Source organism: Actinia tenebrosa, unplaced genomic scaffold, assembly GCF_029948245.1.
Source record: "Actinia tenebrosa isolate PJP-AT-01 unplaced genomic scaffold, QUT_ActTen_1.0 PGA_scaffold7__59_contigs__length_16204524, whole genome shotgun sequence".
Taxonomy (NCBI): Eukaryota; Metazoa; Cnidaria; class Anthozoa; order Actiniaria; family Actiniidae; genus Actinia; species Actinia tenebrosa.
In genome coordinates this window covers 14,177,215-14,195,736 of record NW_028292584.1, presented here as the reverse complement: position 1 = coordinate 14,195,736, position 18,522 = coordinate 14,177,215, and the positions used below count along the sequence as shown (strand labels likewise).

The 18,522-nt window shown below is 34.9% G+C and overlaps 1 protein-coding gene and 1 long non-coding RNA gene across 2 annotated transcripts; both read right to left on the bottom strand.

The window, feature by feature from the left end:
- Positions 1-3,376: 3,376 nt before the first annotated feature.
- LOC116305495 (cysteine repeat modular protein A-like) lies at positions 3,377-7,908 on the bottom strand. The gene is given in 6 exon segments (XM_089040614.1): positions 3,377-3,957; positions 4,603-5,614; positions 5,820-5,963; positions 6,705-6,895; positions 7,443-7,523; positions 7,789-7,908. Coding segments are annotated over 4 exon segments (1,737 nt in total). The 5' UTR covers positions 6,736-6,895; positions 7,443-7,523; positions 7,789-7,908; the 3' UTR covers positions 3,377-3,407.
- A 119-nt stretch (positions 7,909-8,027) lies between these two features.
- On the bottom strand, positions 8,028-10,038 carry LOC116305498 (uncharacterized). Its single transcript, XR_016121704.1, has 4 exons — positions 9,979-10,038; positions 8,989-9,060; positions 8,284-8,355; positions 8,028-8,143 (listed from the first exon to the last, which is right to left on the bottom strand). It is a non-coding gene; the product is annotated as an uncharacterized LOC116305498 (long non-coding RNA).
- Between the last annotated feature and the right edge of the window lie 8,484 nt (positions 10,039-18,522).

The window sequence follows — 18,522 nt, the reverse complement described above, 5'->3', positions numbered from 1 at the left end:
TTGCAACGAAACAAAACTACAGGATCATTGTAACAAAGAAACGGTGCTTGATCGCTGTCATTTTTTTATGGCTAGCTCCAGGATCTGCGATGATCATTGGACTTCAGTTCAAAACGTACGAGGATAATGACACGACGATTCTAATGTCGATCATGATCTTATTCCTAGTCATTATAATCACATTGTATGGCTTGTCTTTTTATTTGATGAAAAAGATGTTTACCAGTATTGCACATTCTGTTATTCATAATACCACGGATCAAACAGCGCCTGGCTTTAACATCTGGAAATACAAGAGGTTTCTTGTTACTATGGTGATCATCTTGGGACAGGTTTTGCTATCTTATACTCCATTGCTTTGTGTTTATTCTTCGCTTGGTCTGAACGCGGTATTAAATAAGCCAGCTTTGTTGCATTCCGGGGAGTTTTTTATACTCCTTATCTCTACTCTCAATCCCATTTTGTATCTATGGCGAATGAAAGACCTCCGTCATGCTCTTAACCAAATCTTGTTTCACAGTTAGTGCCGACACTAATTGTCTAGTGTTGAAAGCATCTACAAACAAACCGCCTAGTCAAGTATTGGAGTCATAAGCAGCTTTTGTCTAATGTTCTTGAGACACATAAATTTCCCCGAATTGACTTGTGACTACGAAACAATGGCCCCAAGTGGAGGTTAGACTTACACTGATGTTTTCATACATTTACTGTATTTTATCAAGTCCAAAATAATTGTCGATCGGGAAATATGATGACACAAGAATAAACTGATGTTCCACTATCGAAAAAATATCGAATTTACTGACCATTCAAATGCGGGAATAATAATTAATAATAATAATTTAATCACTTATTGGCGCGCATTCCATACAATGATCATGCGCGCATTACAATAATATAATATAATATATGTATAACTATATAACTATTTACAAATAGAACGAATAAATATATATTGATATATACTAAAAGAACTATCAAAATGCTGATTTAAAAAGGTGGGTTTTAAGATGGCGCTTAAACAAACTAACATATTTAATGGCGCGAAGGTCTGCGGGAAGAAGGTTCCAGAGAAGCATGGAATAAAAGACATTGTTACTGATGAACAAGGCGCTGGCAGCTATTGATCCAGACAAACACTGAACATTTAGTAACAAATCATTATACTAGATTTAAACTGGCCAAAAAAAAAAATCCTCACTAAGAAATCAATCAAACAACTATTTCTTAAACTATACAACATGAATTATAAGAAAATGTATATAGTTGATATAAGCTTGAATGAGAGAAAATGAACTAAGAGAAGGAATCCCCGTGCCCCATCATGTGCACACTTTGATGCTATATTTAGAATCATTGATGCTATTTTTAGCACGTTACCATGCCCGCGCGATAATCATGCTTCCTTTAATGCCTCGTTTTAGGACACGAAAAGCGACAAAAACACAGGCTTTTGTTTACTGCAACACTAGAAGCCGCCTACCCTCAAGAAATCAACCAATCAGGTTCTTCGCTCAAAATATCTCAAAGCTAAAAATAGCATCAAACTGTGCACATGATGGTTACAAGGCTATATAGGGGGGATTCCTTCTCTTAGTTTATATTCTCTTGGCATGAATATATCTTCAGACTAAAATAATGAATTAGGAGTTAATTATGATTACACAGAAAATAGATAAATAAATGTATAATATCATTACTCAATAAAATGATGTAATGATGAAAAGGTAAATTATACACCGTGAAAAGATGAAAAAACTTACTGACGTTTCAGGAGATGTAAATTGTATTTTCTCTCAAATGAATAAATAGTGAAATAGGTAGGCAAGTTCATAGTAGTATACTAGGGTATTGAGTGCCAGATAATAGTTAAAAACAATCGTTTAAATATAGAGATACTACCCTTGTTTGTACCCTAACTTAAGGCTTGTGATAGTGAAACTGGCCGAATAGATATGTGGTATTCACCTCTTCAGCTGGGGTAACGTATCCAATAAGAAAATTTGGTATAAGTGATTTGTTAAATATGATTTTATATCCAAACAAAGTAACTTCTCTATAAATATAATTGACAGTCAAAATAAGAACTAACGGATTGAAAGCAAATTATGGATGACGTACTTATTCAATGAAATTGCGAAATTTAATAGATTTAAAATAATGGAACAAATAAATGATCGTCAATAGGTAATGTCCTTATTTCGACTCTGCATTTCTTCTATTCTCATCGTTCTGTTTGGTGCTATTTTCACCTTGTTTGGTTTTTGAGCCCCAGGCACGTTTCTTTAAGAATTTTTGAATATTTGTCTTTGAAAGTTTATCCATATCTTCTGTATATTCGAATCCTTCAATATCCAAAGTCAACTGGTCGTTCAAAGTATCCTGGATGCTTGGAAGCTCTATGTTAGCAACAGGGGAAGAATCGGTGAAATTACTTGTTACACCAGTAAACGAAACGAACGTAGCCAAGCAGCATTCCAACGAAAATCTTGGGTTTAGAAACCAAGCTTTGATGTTAGGATACAACAATCTAAAGGAATACCCTGAAAGTACAGATTAATCTTTTAAGTAGGTTCCCATTTTATTTATTTGTACGTACTTTTACTATGGACACTTTTTTTCCAAAATCGCTGTGGCAAAATCAAACGAGAAAATTAAAAACCTATAACATCAGTAGAAAGAGCACCTTTTCTTTAATAACCCTACAAGATTTATTATGTCGGGGCTTATATCGGCCTAGAAAAATTAAGTTAAAAATCAATGACAAATTTACAGACGTTTGCACATTTACGGGGGGTATGGCGTAAAGTAAAGGTGCTTTTTTAGTGCTGTTATACGTTGTTTCACTCAGTCGTTTGATTTTAACTCATTTAACTCCCATTAGTGTACGCCATTTTGGAAAAGGGTCTATTAAGTTGATCAGTCGACGGTAGTCTATTGCGCTATTCAGGCCCCGTTGCGACTTTTGTCGCGATCAGCGAGTGGCAAACAAAATAGTAGTAAAGAATTATTACTCAAAGATGAGGAAGTTTGCAGGATTAACCACGGGTACGTAAAAGCAATCAGTTGCTAAATAACATATCAAGGTTTGCTCCATACATTAGTGTCAAAGTTGGAGTTGAGAAAGGTCACTCCATATATGGAATCATATAATTCCACATTTGGACTGCGGGTATTTACCCTGAGGTCAAAGATGGCGGACAAGCGTGTTCGTCGGCTGGCGAAACGGCTGAGAGACATTTACGAGATTGGCGAAGACGAAAAAACAAGAAAAAACTACAAAAAAATACGAAATAAACAAGCTTCTCCCCAGTCCCTTTTTTAAGACTAGGAAAGAGAGCTTTAACACTCATTGTTTGATATGTATCGTATTATTTGCATAGTATAGATGTGAATAAAGAACAAGGTCACTCACAGTTTATTAGGATAAGAATTAGCGCATTGGTAGCGATGAGGAAATTACTGACAATAGCCTCTTCTTGAATGTCGTCACTGAAAGCATTTTCAGATGACTCTTTTGAAATCCTCAACAAAGCCGCCAGCGAAAAGTTAACAAACGTTGCTGTTAGGGATGTAAGTTGAACGACATTGTCAGATGCATGTTTCATTGGTTTGAGGAAGGCGAAAAGTAATGCATAGACGATTGACATAGATGCTGCAGCCATGATATGAATCCTGCTCCCATTACTTATCAAAAACATTCCCGATGCAAAGATGAGCTTTCGTGTGGTCTCGACAAGTTCCCAATACCATAACTTCCTTGAATAGTTCTCAAACAAAAATGAACATGCCAGGCGAAGCTCTTTGTTTTGGGAAAGAAATTGGTCGTCTTTGATCTTAGTTTTGGTGTTGCACTTCCAAAGTAATCTGAACGTAATTACTAAGAGAGCAACTGGATAGAGAACTGCTAGCCAAGCAACTTTCAACCATCTGTAAATCAAAAATATTTTTAGAATACTTCATTAAAATACCTACACGAAACCTGATATTCTTGGTTGACTTTGACTATAGATTTGCATGGTCTTGGTGCCTTTTGTATTGTCAACCAACATGGCGGCCACCGACTTTCTAGGCCGCCATACCCTGACTTAGATCAGCCCAGAGGTTGTTTCAGGGTTTGATCTGTGAGTTAGCCATACCCTGACTTATATCAACCCAGAGGTTGTTTCAGGGTTTGATCTATGAGTTAGCCATACCCTGACTTAGATTAACCTTGAGGTTGTTTCAGGGTTTGATGAGTTATCCATGCCCTGACTTAGATCAGCCCAGAGGTTGTTTCAGGGTAGGATCTGTGAGTTAACCATGCCCTGACTTAGATCAGTCCAGAGGTTGTTTCAGAGTACGATTTGTGAGATAGCCAAGCCCTGACTTAGATCAGCCCAGAGGTTGTTTCAGGGTTCAATCTGTAATTTAGCCGTACCCTGACTACTTAGATCAGCCCAGAGGTTGTTTCAGGGTTCCATCTGTGAGTTAGCCATGCCCTGACTTAGATCAGCCCAGAGGTTGTTTCAGGGTTCCATCTGTGAGTTAGCCATGCCCTGACTTCAATCAGCCCAGAGGTTGTCTAAGGGTTCCATCTGTGAGAAATGGTTAATTCCATACTTGTAATAGTAGCTGTCGAAACACTTCAGTCCGTAGTCCGCCTTCAGGTACCACCTACAGCTTTGTTCAGAGCAAATTTCATGACACGCTGCTGGCATCACAGTGATAATACTGGTACATGTTGATGGGAAGGTAAGGAATAAGAAGAAGATGATAAAGCGATAGTTTGTTTCTTTGGCAGATGAAATAGCAGCTGTCTTTTGTTCATCGGGTAAGTCTTTCTTGTTAATGCGAGATTTACGAAAGTAATAGATGATAGTGGCTACAATAATCACAAACACATTTCCTGATATCATCATAACCATTTTGTAAAAAGGATTGAATGTGAATCTTGGTACGAGGCACTGTAGAGGCAAGACTTGAAACAAGTTCAGTTGCAATATATTTGCATAATTAACATATTTGTTCAAATTCTCTGGCCAATCTATTAACGAAAAGCTCTGTATCATTCCTAAACTGACTTGGTAAAAACCTATAGTAATCTTGATTTGAGACATCAATATTTCTGAGATGGAACGACCACTCTTATCTCTTCTTTTCTTCTTTCTCACTAAAGTCGCAAACGAAATTATGAAGAATAGGATGATCACAACTTGCAGTGAAATCCACTCAATGGAACACTTCCTACATCCTAAGCTAGCACTTTTATAAAAACCTTCGACGCAAACACTACAAAGGACCCCAGTGTAGCCTTCAGAACAGAAGATCGACCCTGTACAAGCTTCTCGTACAGGACAAGAATACGCAGGTGGTAGTCGTCCAATATACTTTGTATTATTGATATCATATGTGTCATCTTCGATCTCGAGATTTCTGGCAAGTTTGCGGAAAGCCTCCTTACGAGGATTTGAGTCCTAGGCCCAGTAGAATCCAGGTTTTAGGAAAATCAACTCATTTCTGCAGACAACGCCATCTGTTGGGCACTTCTCACAAGGGCCGAAACGATCGGTTCGATAAAATCCAGGAAGGCACTTACAAGCTCTGAATCCTGCAAAGTCACTGAATTTTGTTCCTAAAATTTAAAGCACGAAAAAATCATTGAAGGAATTTCTTCTTCCTGCGATATTTAAAGAAAATATTCCACATGCATTTGCACATTTACAATAATACATTGCGGTTGAGAGGTATCCAAGGAAAAAACTTTACGTATTAAACTGAAGACTGATCAAAAGGTTTTACAAATATATACATCTTAGGATATTTAGAATAGCCAGTACCTGAAGGACATTTTTTACAATCTAAACTGCTCTTTCCTGGTGCATTTTCAATGCTGACATATGTTCCGGGTGGACAAGTCTTACAGCCTTTAAAAACGTCAAACGTCGTTAACACGTGACCGATGTTATCCTGAAAGAATCCACCTGAAATGGAAACATATATCGTGTTTATGGTAAACAAACTAAATAAGTGATATCATTGAGTAGCGAACTGCAAATAGACTTTTTCGGAATTCGCTTGAGTTGCCACTAAAAAATGGTTCCGAGTCGAAGTCTAAGTTGATCAGCAAAAAATATTAAATGTAAATGTACGTATTGATGGCTTGCAAGCATTCCCAAGAGAGTTAAAAGACAAAAACATGGCGGCCATTGTGGTACCGTTAACAATGGATGCTAATGAGAAATTTTTGGTTAAATGGTACCAATATGGCCGCGATGACGTATAGTGCAAACGAAGAATTGAATGTATGAACAAATGAAGTCCATCCTCGAGTTGGAACTACTGTCTTGTGGTCAACCTGGTTACGCATGTAAAGACACATGAATATGAATACATCTAAAAAAAAAAGAATCTTATTCTTAATGGAACGAAAAAGTGGCCTAATAGAGGCTTTGCAACATCACGTGATGGCAACCATGACAGGAGGCATAACAATAGAGTTTCGTTCCCCTGGGATTCTGGTCCACGGCCTCTAATAGATACTCTCCTTTGCTTCGAGGATTTTTCTGCGGATTCTCCAGTTATCCTCCCTCGACAAAATTCAACTTCTAAATTTTCTTTTTCTCTCTCTCTCTCTTTTATGAGAAGGACATGCTTGCCTTGCTAACCGAAACGAATGTCACACTAAATAGCTGTAGTTTATGGTAATTCAACACTGTTTTTACCTGCAGGACAGTTGTAGCACCTTGAGTTCATTGAATACAAACCAGGTACTATTGTGAAAGCACCTATTGGACAATGGGTGCAATATCCGTCTTCTTTACAATTGATACCACTGAATCCGAGTAAGCGTTTTAGAAACTGGGTATTATTCGTTATTTTGATTTGAAAAGATGAATGGGAACTGGATGGGACCCTAGAGACAAACAAAAAATATCATAAACAACAAAAACTAGAATTAATGGTAATATAGTAAGTTGATGCTCGGTAGATTAATATCAGTGCACTCGCCATGACTTAGGTCAGCCCAGAGGTTGTTTCAGGATTCAATCTGTGAGTTAGCCGTGCCCTGACTAAGATCAGCTTAGAGGTTGTTTCATGGTTTGATCTGTGAGTTAGTCATGCCCTGACTTAGATCAGCCCAGAGATTGTTCCAGGGTTCTATCTGTGAGTTAGCCATAACCTGACTCAGATTAGCCCAGGTTGTTTCAGGGTTTGATCTGTGAGTGTCCTGCTTCAATCAGTTGTTTGTAGTATAAACCCAAGTCAAATAGATTAACACAAGCAATGTTGAAATTAAGTTGAAATTATTTTATTTTTGTGTCGTTCAGGTTACCAAAGCCTCTTCTTTTCGCTACTAGTCGTCTATCACTAATAGACCACTAGTAGATCAGCCAATCAGAGCGCAGGATTCGTGATAGACCATAAGTAGGTTTATTCTACTTATAAATAAATATACTTACAAGTAGATTTGCGTCTTCCGTGAAGATATGGCGGTCCTTGATATAAAGTGGAATTCACTGATGTTTGTGTTTTCGGCAAAGCTAAATGTAAAATGATGTTCTTGCCTTAATACCATACCTATGTATAAACTAAATTGCAGACTGAACTTGTGGCATTAATTTCATATAATATATATTATATACAGTTATTTCAAAATAGGTTGGAACTTGGAAGGTTTTGTTCCATGTTGCATAAATGGGCGGAGTGCACCATGAGCGATGTGATTGCAAAGAACATGCAATAAAAGTTTCACCAACTTTTTGAAATAGCTGTTAATCAGATTTATTAAACAAGCTACATTCTTACAGGAATTGAAGTGAAGAACTTTCAAAAAAGTTGTCATCAAAAACTCGTATAGGGTTATTCGTCAAAGATCTTGAAAAAGAATGCACATACAGTATTAGTTAGAAAGTATTTGTAATATCTGTCTATTATACTTAAAACCCTTGAAATAGTTAGTAGGCTGGTAGGTTATTGCTAGGTTTCATATCCATTATCTTCTCTTTTCTATAAAACGTAAAAAGAAGCTTCATTATTAATCAAATGAAAGTCAAGGTGTAGAATAATGTTAAGCAATAAATACTTAACTTACAAAGAAGTAAGGCTCATGTTGGCGCTGAAAATACCATTCATCTGCACTATTCGGTTATTACTTAGAAATCTTGAAACAAAACAAAAATATAATAATGATAATAATAATTAATCTGAGCAATCTGTAATATAAGGCCGCACAATTATTATCTTTATCAAGAGGTTTCTTTTGTGTGTCATATTATGTATTAAAAATATGTCAATACTTACAAATGTTTTAACTTAGGTACGTTCACAAACGAATTCCATTCAACAGTATTTATTCTGTTCTCCGACAGGTTACTATCAAAAATAGAAAGAATATTACAGAAATATTAGGCTTTCCGATGTTGCGCGGGTAACTGGTAACGAGTAGGATGCGCGCTGAATCATGAGCCTCTTTTTTAAAGGACGCCTCTTTTCAACATGGTGGATGTTTAGCAAATTCTTTTCTAAAACAAACCTAAAACTAAAGTAAATGTGACTCGATTCAAAAATAAAAACCTGTAAAACGAAAGTCCAAAATGTGTCACCTAAAATAGTTAGAAAAAAAGTATGTAGACGAAAACAAATTCCTTCCAGGAAACATCTAGAACTTCATAAAAATAACAGAGGAAAGATAACTATTCTTAAAAGGAAGTTTTAAAAAATCAATTAAATAATGCAGAACAAATTAATGATCTTCGTTAGTAATTTAATTAATTAATTAATATTAATTAAGTCATATCAATTAGTTATAGTTAATTAGTTATAATTATATAATTAATTAGCGATAAGTAACTAATTAATAAGATCACTAAATAAAAAAATCTGCATTCAATTTTTTAAATTAATTAATAAGATCAATTAATCAATTATTCACAAGAATAAATAATAAAGGTTTTTAGGTTTTACTGTTCACATCATACATCAATACATAGCAGTAATAATACTTACATAATCAAAAGTGATGCGAGGTTCACAAATGTATTAGACTTGATAATCGAAATGTGGTTGTTCTGGAGCATTCTATGATTATAAACGACATCAAAAGATTATAAACCAAGCAATCGTAAGTCATAAAATTTCAAAAAATCTTCAAAAATATTTTCTAATATAGTTAAACAAATAAAATATTCAACAATCCACTCGATTGAAAATAAATCCCTAACATAAATTTTAATAACAATAATGTAATAATAATAATAAGTTTGTAAATCATTAAAAAATAATAATAATAATAAAAGAATATTTACATTATGTACTTTGTGAAAATTTAAAGAGAAAAAGTTACTATTTACAAAAAACTAGAAAAAAACAAAATGAAAAACAAGCATTATAAAAAAGTCTAAAATTATCTAATATCGGCAAGGTTAGTATTAATGCTAAAGTCCAATAGAAAGTCACTTTCGTTGTTCTTATAAAAAGGAGTGCGGGAGCCTCTAATGCATGTAATTACAGCTTTCAAAATCTCAAACGACAACTTTGTTCTAATATATGTTATTGTGTCAGAATCCACTCGATTGTATCTTTTTTAAATAAAAAAAATTGTTTAGGTAATAGGACTATATGCTGTCCAATTTGAAAATAATTGAATGAAAAAAATTCCAAGGACTGACAAAATTGCAAGAGGCCGATACGCCGAGTCCAATTTGGCAGTCCAGAGAAATTCTTTTTAATTCGATCATTTCCAAATTGGACAGACATGTAGTCCTATTGCAGATTAATTATATTATCCCAAACTATACTAGACTGATTCCATAAGTCATAATTTTCCCTCGAAAGAATGCGAATAGAAACGATCCAAATTCATCTTTAATTTGGACAGGAAAGAGAATTTGAAAACAATACAATAGTTGTGTATATGGGATCATAGAGTGGTGATACAATTATAGCACTAATTGTAAATTAATGAATGAAATGTCCAGCACATATCTAACAACTTACAGCGATACGAGGTCGTTCAAGGTTTTAAGAGGCTTAATTTCTAGCATTTTATTGCTATGAAACGATCTGAAACAAAAATTCAGAAATACGTTTGCTGTAAAAGTTTCTTTAAATATAGTGTATCAAAGTATAACAAAGAAAAACTATATATCTTTTAAGATATAAAAAATTAAATTTTGAATTTTAAAAATGATTTTAATTTTAATATTGAACATTTAAAAATTGTAGCAATACAATACAATAGACTTCATTAGGTTCTCGAGGGGATCTTCATACCTAATTTCCAATGTTTTGGAATTTTTTTTTTTTTTTTTTTTTTTAGTATTAAAAATTACAATTGAAATTTAATTGATACATAGCCAGTTGCGCAACAACACTGACTCAAAATTACGCGTAAATGACGATACAGAAGAAAGGTTACGTAGCTGATCATAAAGAGAATTTCAGGGCCCGATTGTACGAAGGGTGGATAGCGCTATCCGACGGATAAAATTATCCAGTGGATAAATTTATTGGATAACAGCATCGACTTATCCACTGGATAAGGATTTATCCGTCGGATAGCGCTATTCACCCTTCGTGCAACCGGGCCCAGATGATATCGCGTCACAATACACAAACGATAATTTACCTCGAATTATATGAATGTGTTGGGATTGTGTGATTAAAAAAAAAGACTTACATTGCCTGAATTTCTTTGCTTCTTTGGATTTCCAAATCCCAAGAATTGATTAAGTTATTGTCAGAAAAGTCCCTATATATATCCAAAATATTTTTATAAGATACAAAATACTGTATTATTTATTCTCTACAGTGACTGCTTGCATCCATAAAATCAGGAAATAGGTAATTAATAATACCAGTCTCACGTCACGCCACGCCCCGCCCCGCCCGATTCCATCACAACAAGTCACGTCACATCCCATCACGCCTAGCCACGTCCCGCTCCTTCCCATCCCATCACATTCTATCACGTCACGTCACGTCACATCCCATCGCACCTCACCACATCCCGCGCCGCTCCATCCCATCCCATTCCGTCACATCAAGTCACATAACGTCTCGTCCCGCCCTATCCAATCCCATCCAGTTCCATTTTGTCAAATCACGCCACGTCACGCCACGTCACGTCACGTCACGTCACGTCAAATCACATCACATCACATCACATCACATCACGTCACGTCACGTCACATCACATCACATCACATTAAACTTTAGCTTACGCGCCAACAAGAAGAGGTAAATTATCCAAAAGGCCATTTGGAAGAATATACAACCCATTGCCTATAAATGCCCTTAAAAAATAAGAAGGAAAAATAAATGAGTAAAAATGAATAACGATTCATCTAAAGAGCAGTCACAGGTTATACTTACGTCATTATAAGATTAGGTAGTCCTTGGAGAAGTGTCTTTGGCAAGTTAATCAAACGGTTTTTAGAAAGTGACCTGTGACAAGTATACACATGCGATTTATCATAGCCTCTTAGGGTAATTTGACTGACAACCTAACAGCTGATCTGAAATAGCCAGTGACTTCACTGCAGAAAAACTGTGTCATTTATTATTATAACACTGTTAAGCGCCTGTTAGCAACATTTTTTTTATTTGATGGCTTGGAAAATCCTTAATTTCAAACTGAGAAAAAGTGACATTTTCATTGGCTAGCAATTTTTTCTCAGATCAGCTAATTTAATGGTTTCTTTCAGAGTTCCCTGCTCCAATTTGAAAGGTAGCCATGAGAGGAACAGTGGAGCTTGCAATGATAAACACCTTGGACAATATCACATGTCTCTATCATTATTGCAAGCTCGCCGTTCCTCTCGCGCTCCCATGCAAAGGAACGGCTACGTTTCAAGATGGCGCATGGAACTGTGACGGAGCCTATTATTGGAACATAACTTACAAATATTCGAGACGATTAAGTCCTTTGAACAAAGTCGCTTGTAAAGAAACCAATCGATTGTCGTTAAGAAACCTGTGTCAAACAAGGAAATAATCGTTAATACAGATTTCATGTTTTCGTTCTACACTCAATAGAAGACTTGCACTGACAAGTCACGTGACCCTAAAAGCATGTGAAAATAAACAAGGGGGAAGCTTCGGCTCATAATATTGACTATAAGAGGCATGGTAAATATAAAATGGAATATTTTGTAAGGATGACAAAGATTTGCCGTCCAGCATATTTTCCCATACGAATCCTTATAAAATATTTGATTTCATATTTGATGCCATTTCTCCTGTTTCGCTTGTTATGAGCTAAAACTCCGCCACCATACTAATATCGAGGTGCTCTTTCCATTTTTGTTGTTCATTTTAACACAGCTCTCATTTAAAGCGAAGTAGAATCACGTGACCTATTAGTGCAAGTCGTCTTTTATGTTCAAAACATAAAACATAGGAACTGAGACCGAAAGGCATTCTGGGAAATGACATAACTATCCTCAGGGCGCTGTTGCACGAAGCCACTTTCAAGGTGTTTTACAATTACCTGATTTTCAAAGACGCTTTTTTCCCCCTAAGGCCTGTAACTTTTACTTACAAAAGTTCAAGTTTGTATAATCCTCTGAAGATTTCCTCTGGTAGACTCGCAATCCTGTTATAACTGAGGTCCCTTGGAAAAAAGACGTCAATGTAAACCTAATCTTGTTTTATTGCAATGATCTAGCTATCAATCGATTAAATATTAAATATAAATATTGCAAAATCAGTACATGAGGTGAAGCATTCGATTTTATATTTGATAGAGGTTTTGCACCATCACGTGACGGCAGCCATGTTAGATGGCAGGAATAATACAATCGTTTTACATGAGAAAAAATTGAATTCCCGAGAGCAAAGGGATTTTATTGTTCTGCCATCTAACCACAGGCAGCCCAAGCTGGATTATGCATGGGCTTGGACACATGATGGTGGAAAACCTATCTATTCTCTATTCTCAAGATTTGCTACACATTTTTACTTACAAAAACATCAACTGTCTCAGTTCTCTGAAGACTTTCTCTGGTAACCTTTCTATCACATTATGGCTCAAATATCTACAATATATCAAGACTTTATCTATCAATGGTTCATCCGCATTCAATCTTTGTAAATTATTTCTAAATTTATTGAAATGCGTTTTTAACTCAAAAGAAAAGAAAACAGAAAATAATGAATATGTTTGATATTTTGAGACATTATCAATGTCTAATAAGACTATATTTATTCATATTATGAATGGCACTTTGCAGTAAAATTACAGCCTTTGGAGTCCTTTGCAATAGCTGAATACATCCTCGTGTAGGTGAAGTAATTTGTTTGCCTCTAACGAACTAAAACATAAGTGAATACGTTATTAGCAAGAGAACTAGAATAGGTATTAAATGTTCCCACAAATTTGTTCGTTTGTTCGTTTGTTCGTTTGTTCGTTTGTTCGTTTGTTCGTTTGTTCGTTTGTTCGTTTGTTCGTTTGTTCGTTTGTTCGTTTGTTCGTTTGTTCGTTTGTTCGTTTGTTCGTTTGTTCGTTTGTTCGTTTGTTCGTTTGTTCGTTTGTTCGTTTGTTTTGTTCGTTTGTTCGTTTGTTCGTTTGTTCGTTTGTTCGTTTGTTCGTTTGTTTTGTTTGTTCGTTTGTTCGTTTGTTGCTTATTTTTACTTACATCACTATCAAAGAATCAAGGTCTTTGAAGTAGTCTTTAGGTATCTTACTAATGCTACAATTTGTAAAAAAACTAAATATTTGAAGGAAAAATAAATATATTAATTCGATTATTTAATAAAAGCAAGTATTTGTTCATTAAGCCCAAATTGCATGATGATAATAATAATAATAATAATAATAATAATGTTAACAATAATGATAATAATAATAATAAAATTTATAATAACGTTAATAAAGAGATTATGAATATAAAATAACAAATATATGTACAAATTACTTATTTATCGATAAAAACATATTTGTAAAATATAAAAAATAATTATTTTTAAATGATAATAATAAGGATAATAATAATGATAATAATAGTAATACTATTATTATTATTAATCTATGGTTTTTCTCCCTCCAAAACAGCACACTGACGTTTGGGGGTACTTTCCATTTTCCGGGAAAAACTGGAAATTCCGGTTGGAAAACAGAAGGTATGTAACCGTTTCAATCGGAAAGTTCCCGATTGTAATCCACTTTTCCCACACTTTTCGGAATTTCTTTCCGTTCCAAACAAACTTCCAACCGGATGGATTGTTTAAATGATAAGCACCATTGTTCAGGTAATTTTTTAAAGGTTTTAGATATCATATTCTTATTGTTTTTAAATGAAATATTTCTTTACTTACAGTAAGGCCAACCTTCGCATAATAAACTCCTTTTGACTGCAGATTCTTGAACCTATTTTAGTCGAATAATTAGGTAGTCATTCATTTAGTTTAAACTAATGAATAAAAACCTTTAGCGAGGTTGAGAGCTGTTCAACTTGCCAAAATAATAGAAAAGATCATATAGTTTTGTGCTCTCAAATATTTTTGCAGTGTTTGTTTGTATGTGTTGCATGTGTACTTTCTTTGAAATAACACGTGATCTAGGAAAAAAGGATTAGCCAATTATATTGCGAATCGTGTTGTCGAAAAACTATCAATCCCATGCGTCTTTGCGCGCCCAATCCTTGACGAGCCACAGGAAAGAAAAGTCAGCTATTTACAGATAACATTAAATGCCCGTAAAATTTCAAAACACTGGTATGTTCAACTTCCGCATTCTTTACATTACAGTTGACTTTTGCAAATGTTTTTCTCTTAAACGAGGCTACGCCTGTGTAGATGAATCTTCAGTCATAAGCCACAGCGGTATATACGGAATGAGAAAAGAGAATGTTATTGTAAAATTGCATACGAATCTTTGTTAGTGCACATACTTATAATAAAGTAGCTTCTCGGGTAACGGCATTCCATTCTTGAATGATATGTAAGAACAATCGACTGCGAAAACGTTGGAATATTTGCATAAGTGTGCTGGAACATCCTCACTGCCTATATCATCGCTAGTTTCCTTCGTAGCTATTAAGTAAAAGAAAATAAGTTCGTTTTATTGTCATGACTCATAACTAGGAATAAACGCTTTTCTTTCCATTGACACCTTTTGGTTCTCTTTTTTGTGACGTTTATTGTGACGTTTATTGTGACGTTTATTGTGACGTTTATTGTGACGCTTATTGTGTCGTAATTGTGACGTATATTGTGACTTACATTGTGAAGTTTATTTTGACAAAAGTGAAAAAAAGGGATTTTAATTTGTTCAATTCCTCTTGCGGATAAAATTGCAAATCCGGTGAAAATAATTTATCGTTTACAAGCTTAATTTGGCCATAAACACAATGTACTCAAGGTCGCTAGTCGATACGACAGAATGCAATTTTTTCTAATCTCACTCTATACTATACGGGACTTTAATTTTTTGTAGATTTTTTTGGACCTCTCCCGTAAGTAATTTTCTTTTGGATTTGAAGTCGTCCAGGCACAGCTTTCATACTTACGTGATATAACGCAGAGGACACAGCAGCAAAAAAGAAGAAAGGATGGTTTAATCAAAGAATTCTTCATTATATTATAAGTAGTCCATGAACACTAGAAATCATCAAGTACAACTGAAATTAGTTTTGGAGAAAACGATTTACAAATAATCAATAAATTTGCAATTTGTTGACCGTACTTTTAAAAAAAGCTGAAAATATCCGTCTTTTTGCTATCAAGATTCCTTTATCAAGGATTTGAATGACTTTTATATAGTTTATAAATACATGATTAGCTTCCCTAAGTCCAAGTTTAAAGGGTATGGTTTTGGATCAAAGTTGGGGGAATTCCGCCATCTATAGAGAGTTTTAGATTGACTTTTTTTCTCCCCGCAAACGGCAAACGTGAACACATTTCCATAGTTTTCCTGTATTTTACTTTACCTTTTACAAACTTACCTTCTCACCAAGCGCAAATACTCTTTTGTTTTTCTACTACTTGGACTTTTTGCGATTCTTTTTCAGTAATTTCAAAGAATTTTTTACTGGTCAACTGACGTTTCACGTTTGCCGTGAACGTAAATCTAAAACTCTCTAATATGAAAAAATATTGCTTTTCATATAGGATATTTCCAAAATGCCACTAAATAGTTTGAAAGTGACTTGAAGATTAATACGTACCGTAACATGTTATACGTACGAAGAGTCTGTTGGACTTGCCTAGAGCGTCCTTTCCGTGTCAATGTTATGTTATATGAATCGTGTTTTTTATATGGTCGCTAGCTATAGCCGGCTGAATAATTGTTTATCAATCCGCCCCCAAATTTAAAACTTCCCAAGCCTTTAATTAAAACCTTTGGATTTTCAATATCCCTTGCTTTTACCTGGAAACGCCTTTTTTCAAAATGTTTTTCCGTTTTAAAATGAATTCTCCCGGGAAAATATTTTTGAGATATTATACTTCCGCCTTATCACCGGTAAACTATAAAATGTACGTTTTTTTATAAGCACTAGTTTTTAACGCTCTTCAAACCTTATGAAAAGACCGATTTTCGGCATAGTTAATAGAGGGGAATGGTTAGGAAACCTATTGTTATCAGGTCTTTTTTCGCTTTTGATGTTGAACTATGTTTTTGGTTAACATATGTTTACAATCTCAAGCCGTTTGATTAGAGTTGATTAGTACGCTAGCGATGGTGAATCTGCAGAATGAGCTCTATTCAAGCCATGGGATTATTCCTCCTGTTATATATCTAAATATATACACACACGCAAACAGACCTAAGGCTGCGTTCATAATGTATGGCGGGGGGATCGGGAAAATCTTGGTAGGAGAAAGAAGGGGATGGGCACATTTTTGTCAGAAAAATGGGGGCGGATGCACAATTTTTGAAAGAAGCTACAAGCCTTGCTTAGGGGGGATCGTTTTTTTTTGTTTTTTTTTTGTTTTTGTTTTTTTTTGTTTTTTTTGAGTGACTGTAAGGGGGGGTGTTAAGAGTTATTCTGGACATTTCAAACTTTCAGGGTGGATAACCGGTACAAACTATTGAAACCAAAATGTACTTTTGGGGGAAACGGTCAAGAAGTAAGTCTTTGAGAAACTTTAGGTTTAATGTAATGTTATATAGTAATGAGAAAAGCAATGACCGCAGCCTCTGCCAGACATAACAAATTTCATTTCCTAAGTAGCTCATTGTCTTCGATCTTGATATTTTCCTTTTTCCCTCTGCTGTTTAATTGGGTTTAATTAAGTCTACTTAAGCTCAATACCTTGCTCGAATAAAAAAATACTTTACTAAGGGAATTTTTAGAGTTTTAATTTGTTCATTTTGAAGATAAGTATTTTAGTAAAAGTTTATTTTTGTTGAAATACTAGAAATCTTTGAAAGAAAATTACAAAAAAAAAAAAAAAATTTTTTTTAATACTATTCCAGTAGGTATAAGTTTCAGGTCACCCATCCAGGTACTAACTTCGTTCGACCGGACTTGACTCGATATCATGATGTGGAAGCCCAAGTTTTTTCCACTGGACCACGGTTCCCGTTTAATCAGCATAACAATAGCAGCGAAAACAATGCACCGGATAGACTAGACTTTTTAACATAATATTTTCAACCGATTCCGTGCGTGGCAGAGATGCAAGGGATTAGCCGATATGGTCTGGGGGCCGGCTGGTCTCTCCCCTGATGCTTCGGCTAGAACTTTTTCTTGCGTAATTCGTACACCCAAGGGCAGAAGGATTTAATCGCCGTTAGGTCCGAAGTCCATACGCCGCCTCAGCTCTGCGGATGTCTCGGGGGTATGGCAAAGTGGAATCGATTTTCTTTCTTTCTTTCTTTTTTTTTTTTTTTTTTTTTTTTTTTTTTTTTTTTTTTTTTTTTTTTTTTTTTTTTTTTTTTTCTCTTTTTTTCTTTTCTTTTCTTTACTTTTGTTTTGTTTTGTTTTGTTTTGTTTTGTTTTCTTTTTATATGCATATTATTATTATTATTAATTTGTTCATGTCTTTGTAGAAAGAGTGATTACCCAGTTACCCAATTCCTCTTATTCTTGATTATCAATAGACCTATCCCGAATTCGCTTGACTGACCACGAAAACAATGGTTTGAAGTCGAGACTGAACTTGATTCTTTTATTCATCAAGTCCAACCTCGACTTAAAACCATTGTTTCACTTGAAATAACTAACCGTTAGGAGATCGATACTTGAAATAACTAACCATTAGGAGATCGATACTTGAAATACCTAACCATTAGGAGATCGATCCTTGAAATAACTAACCATTAGGAGATCGATACTTGAAATACTTAACCATTAGGAGATCGATACTTGAAATACCTAACCATTAAAAGATCGATCCTTGAAATACCTAACCATTAGGAGATCGATACTTGAAATACCTAACCGTTAGGAGATCGATCCTTGAAATACCTAACCGTTAGGAGATCGATCCTTGAAATACCTAACCGTTAGGAGATCGATCCTTGAAATACCTAACCATTAGGAGATCGATACTTGAAATACCTAACCATTAGGAGATCGATACTTGAAATACCTA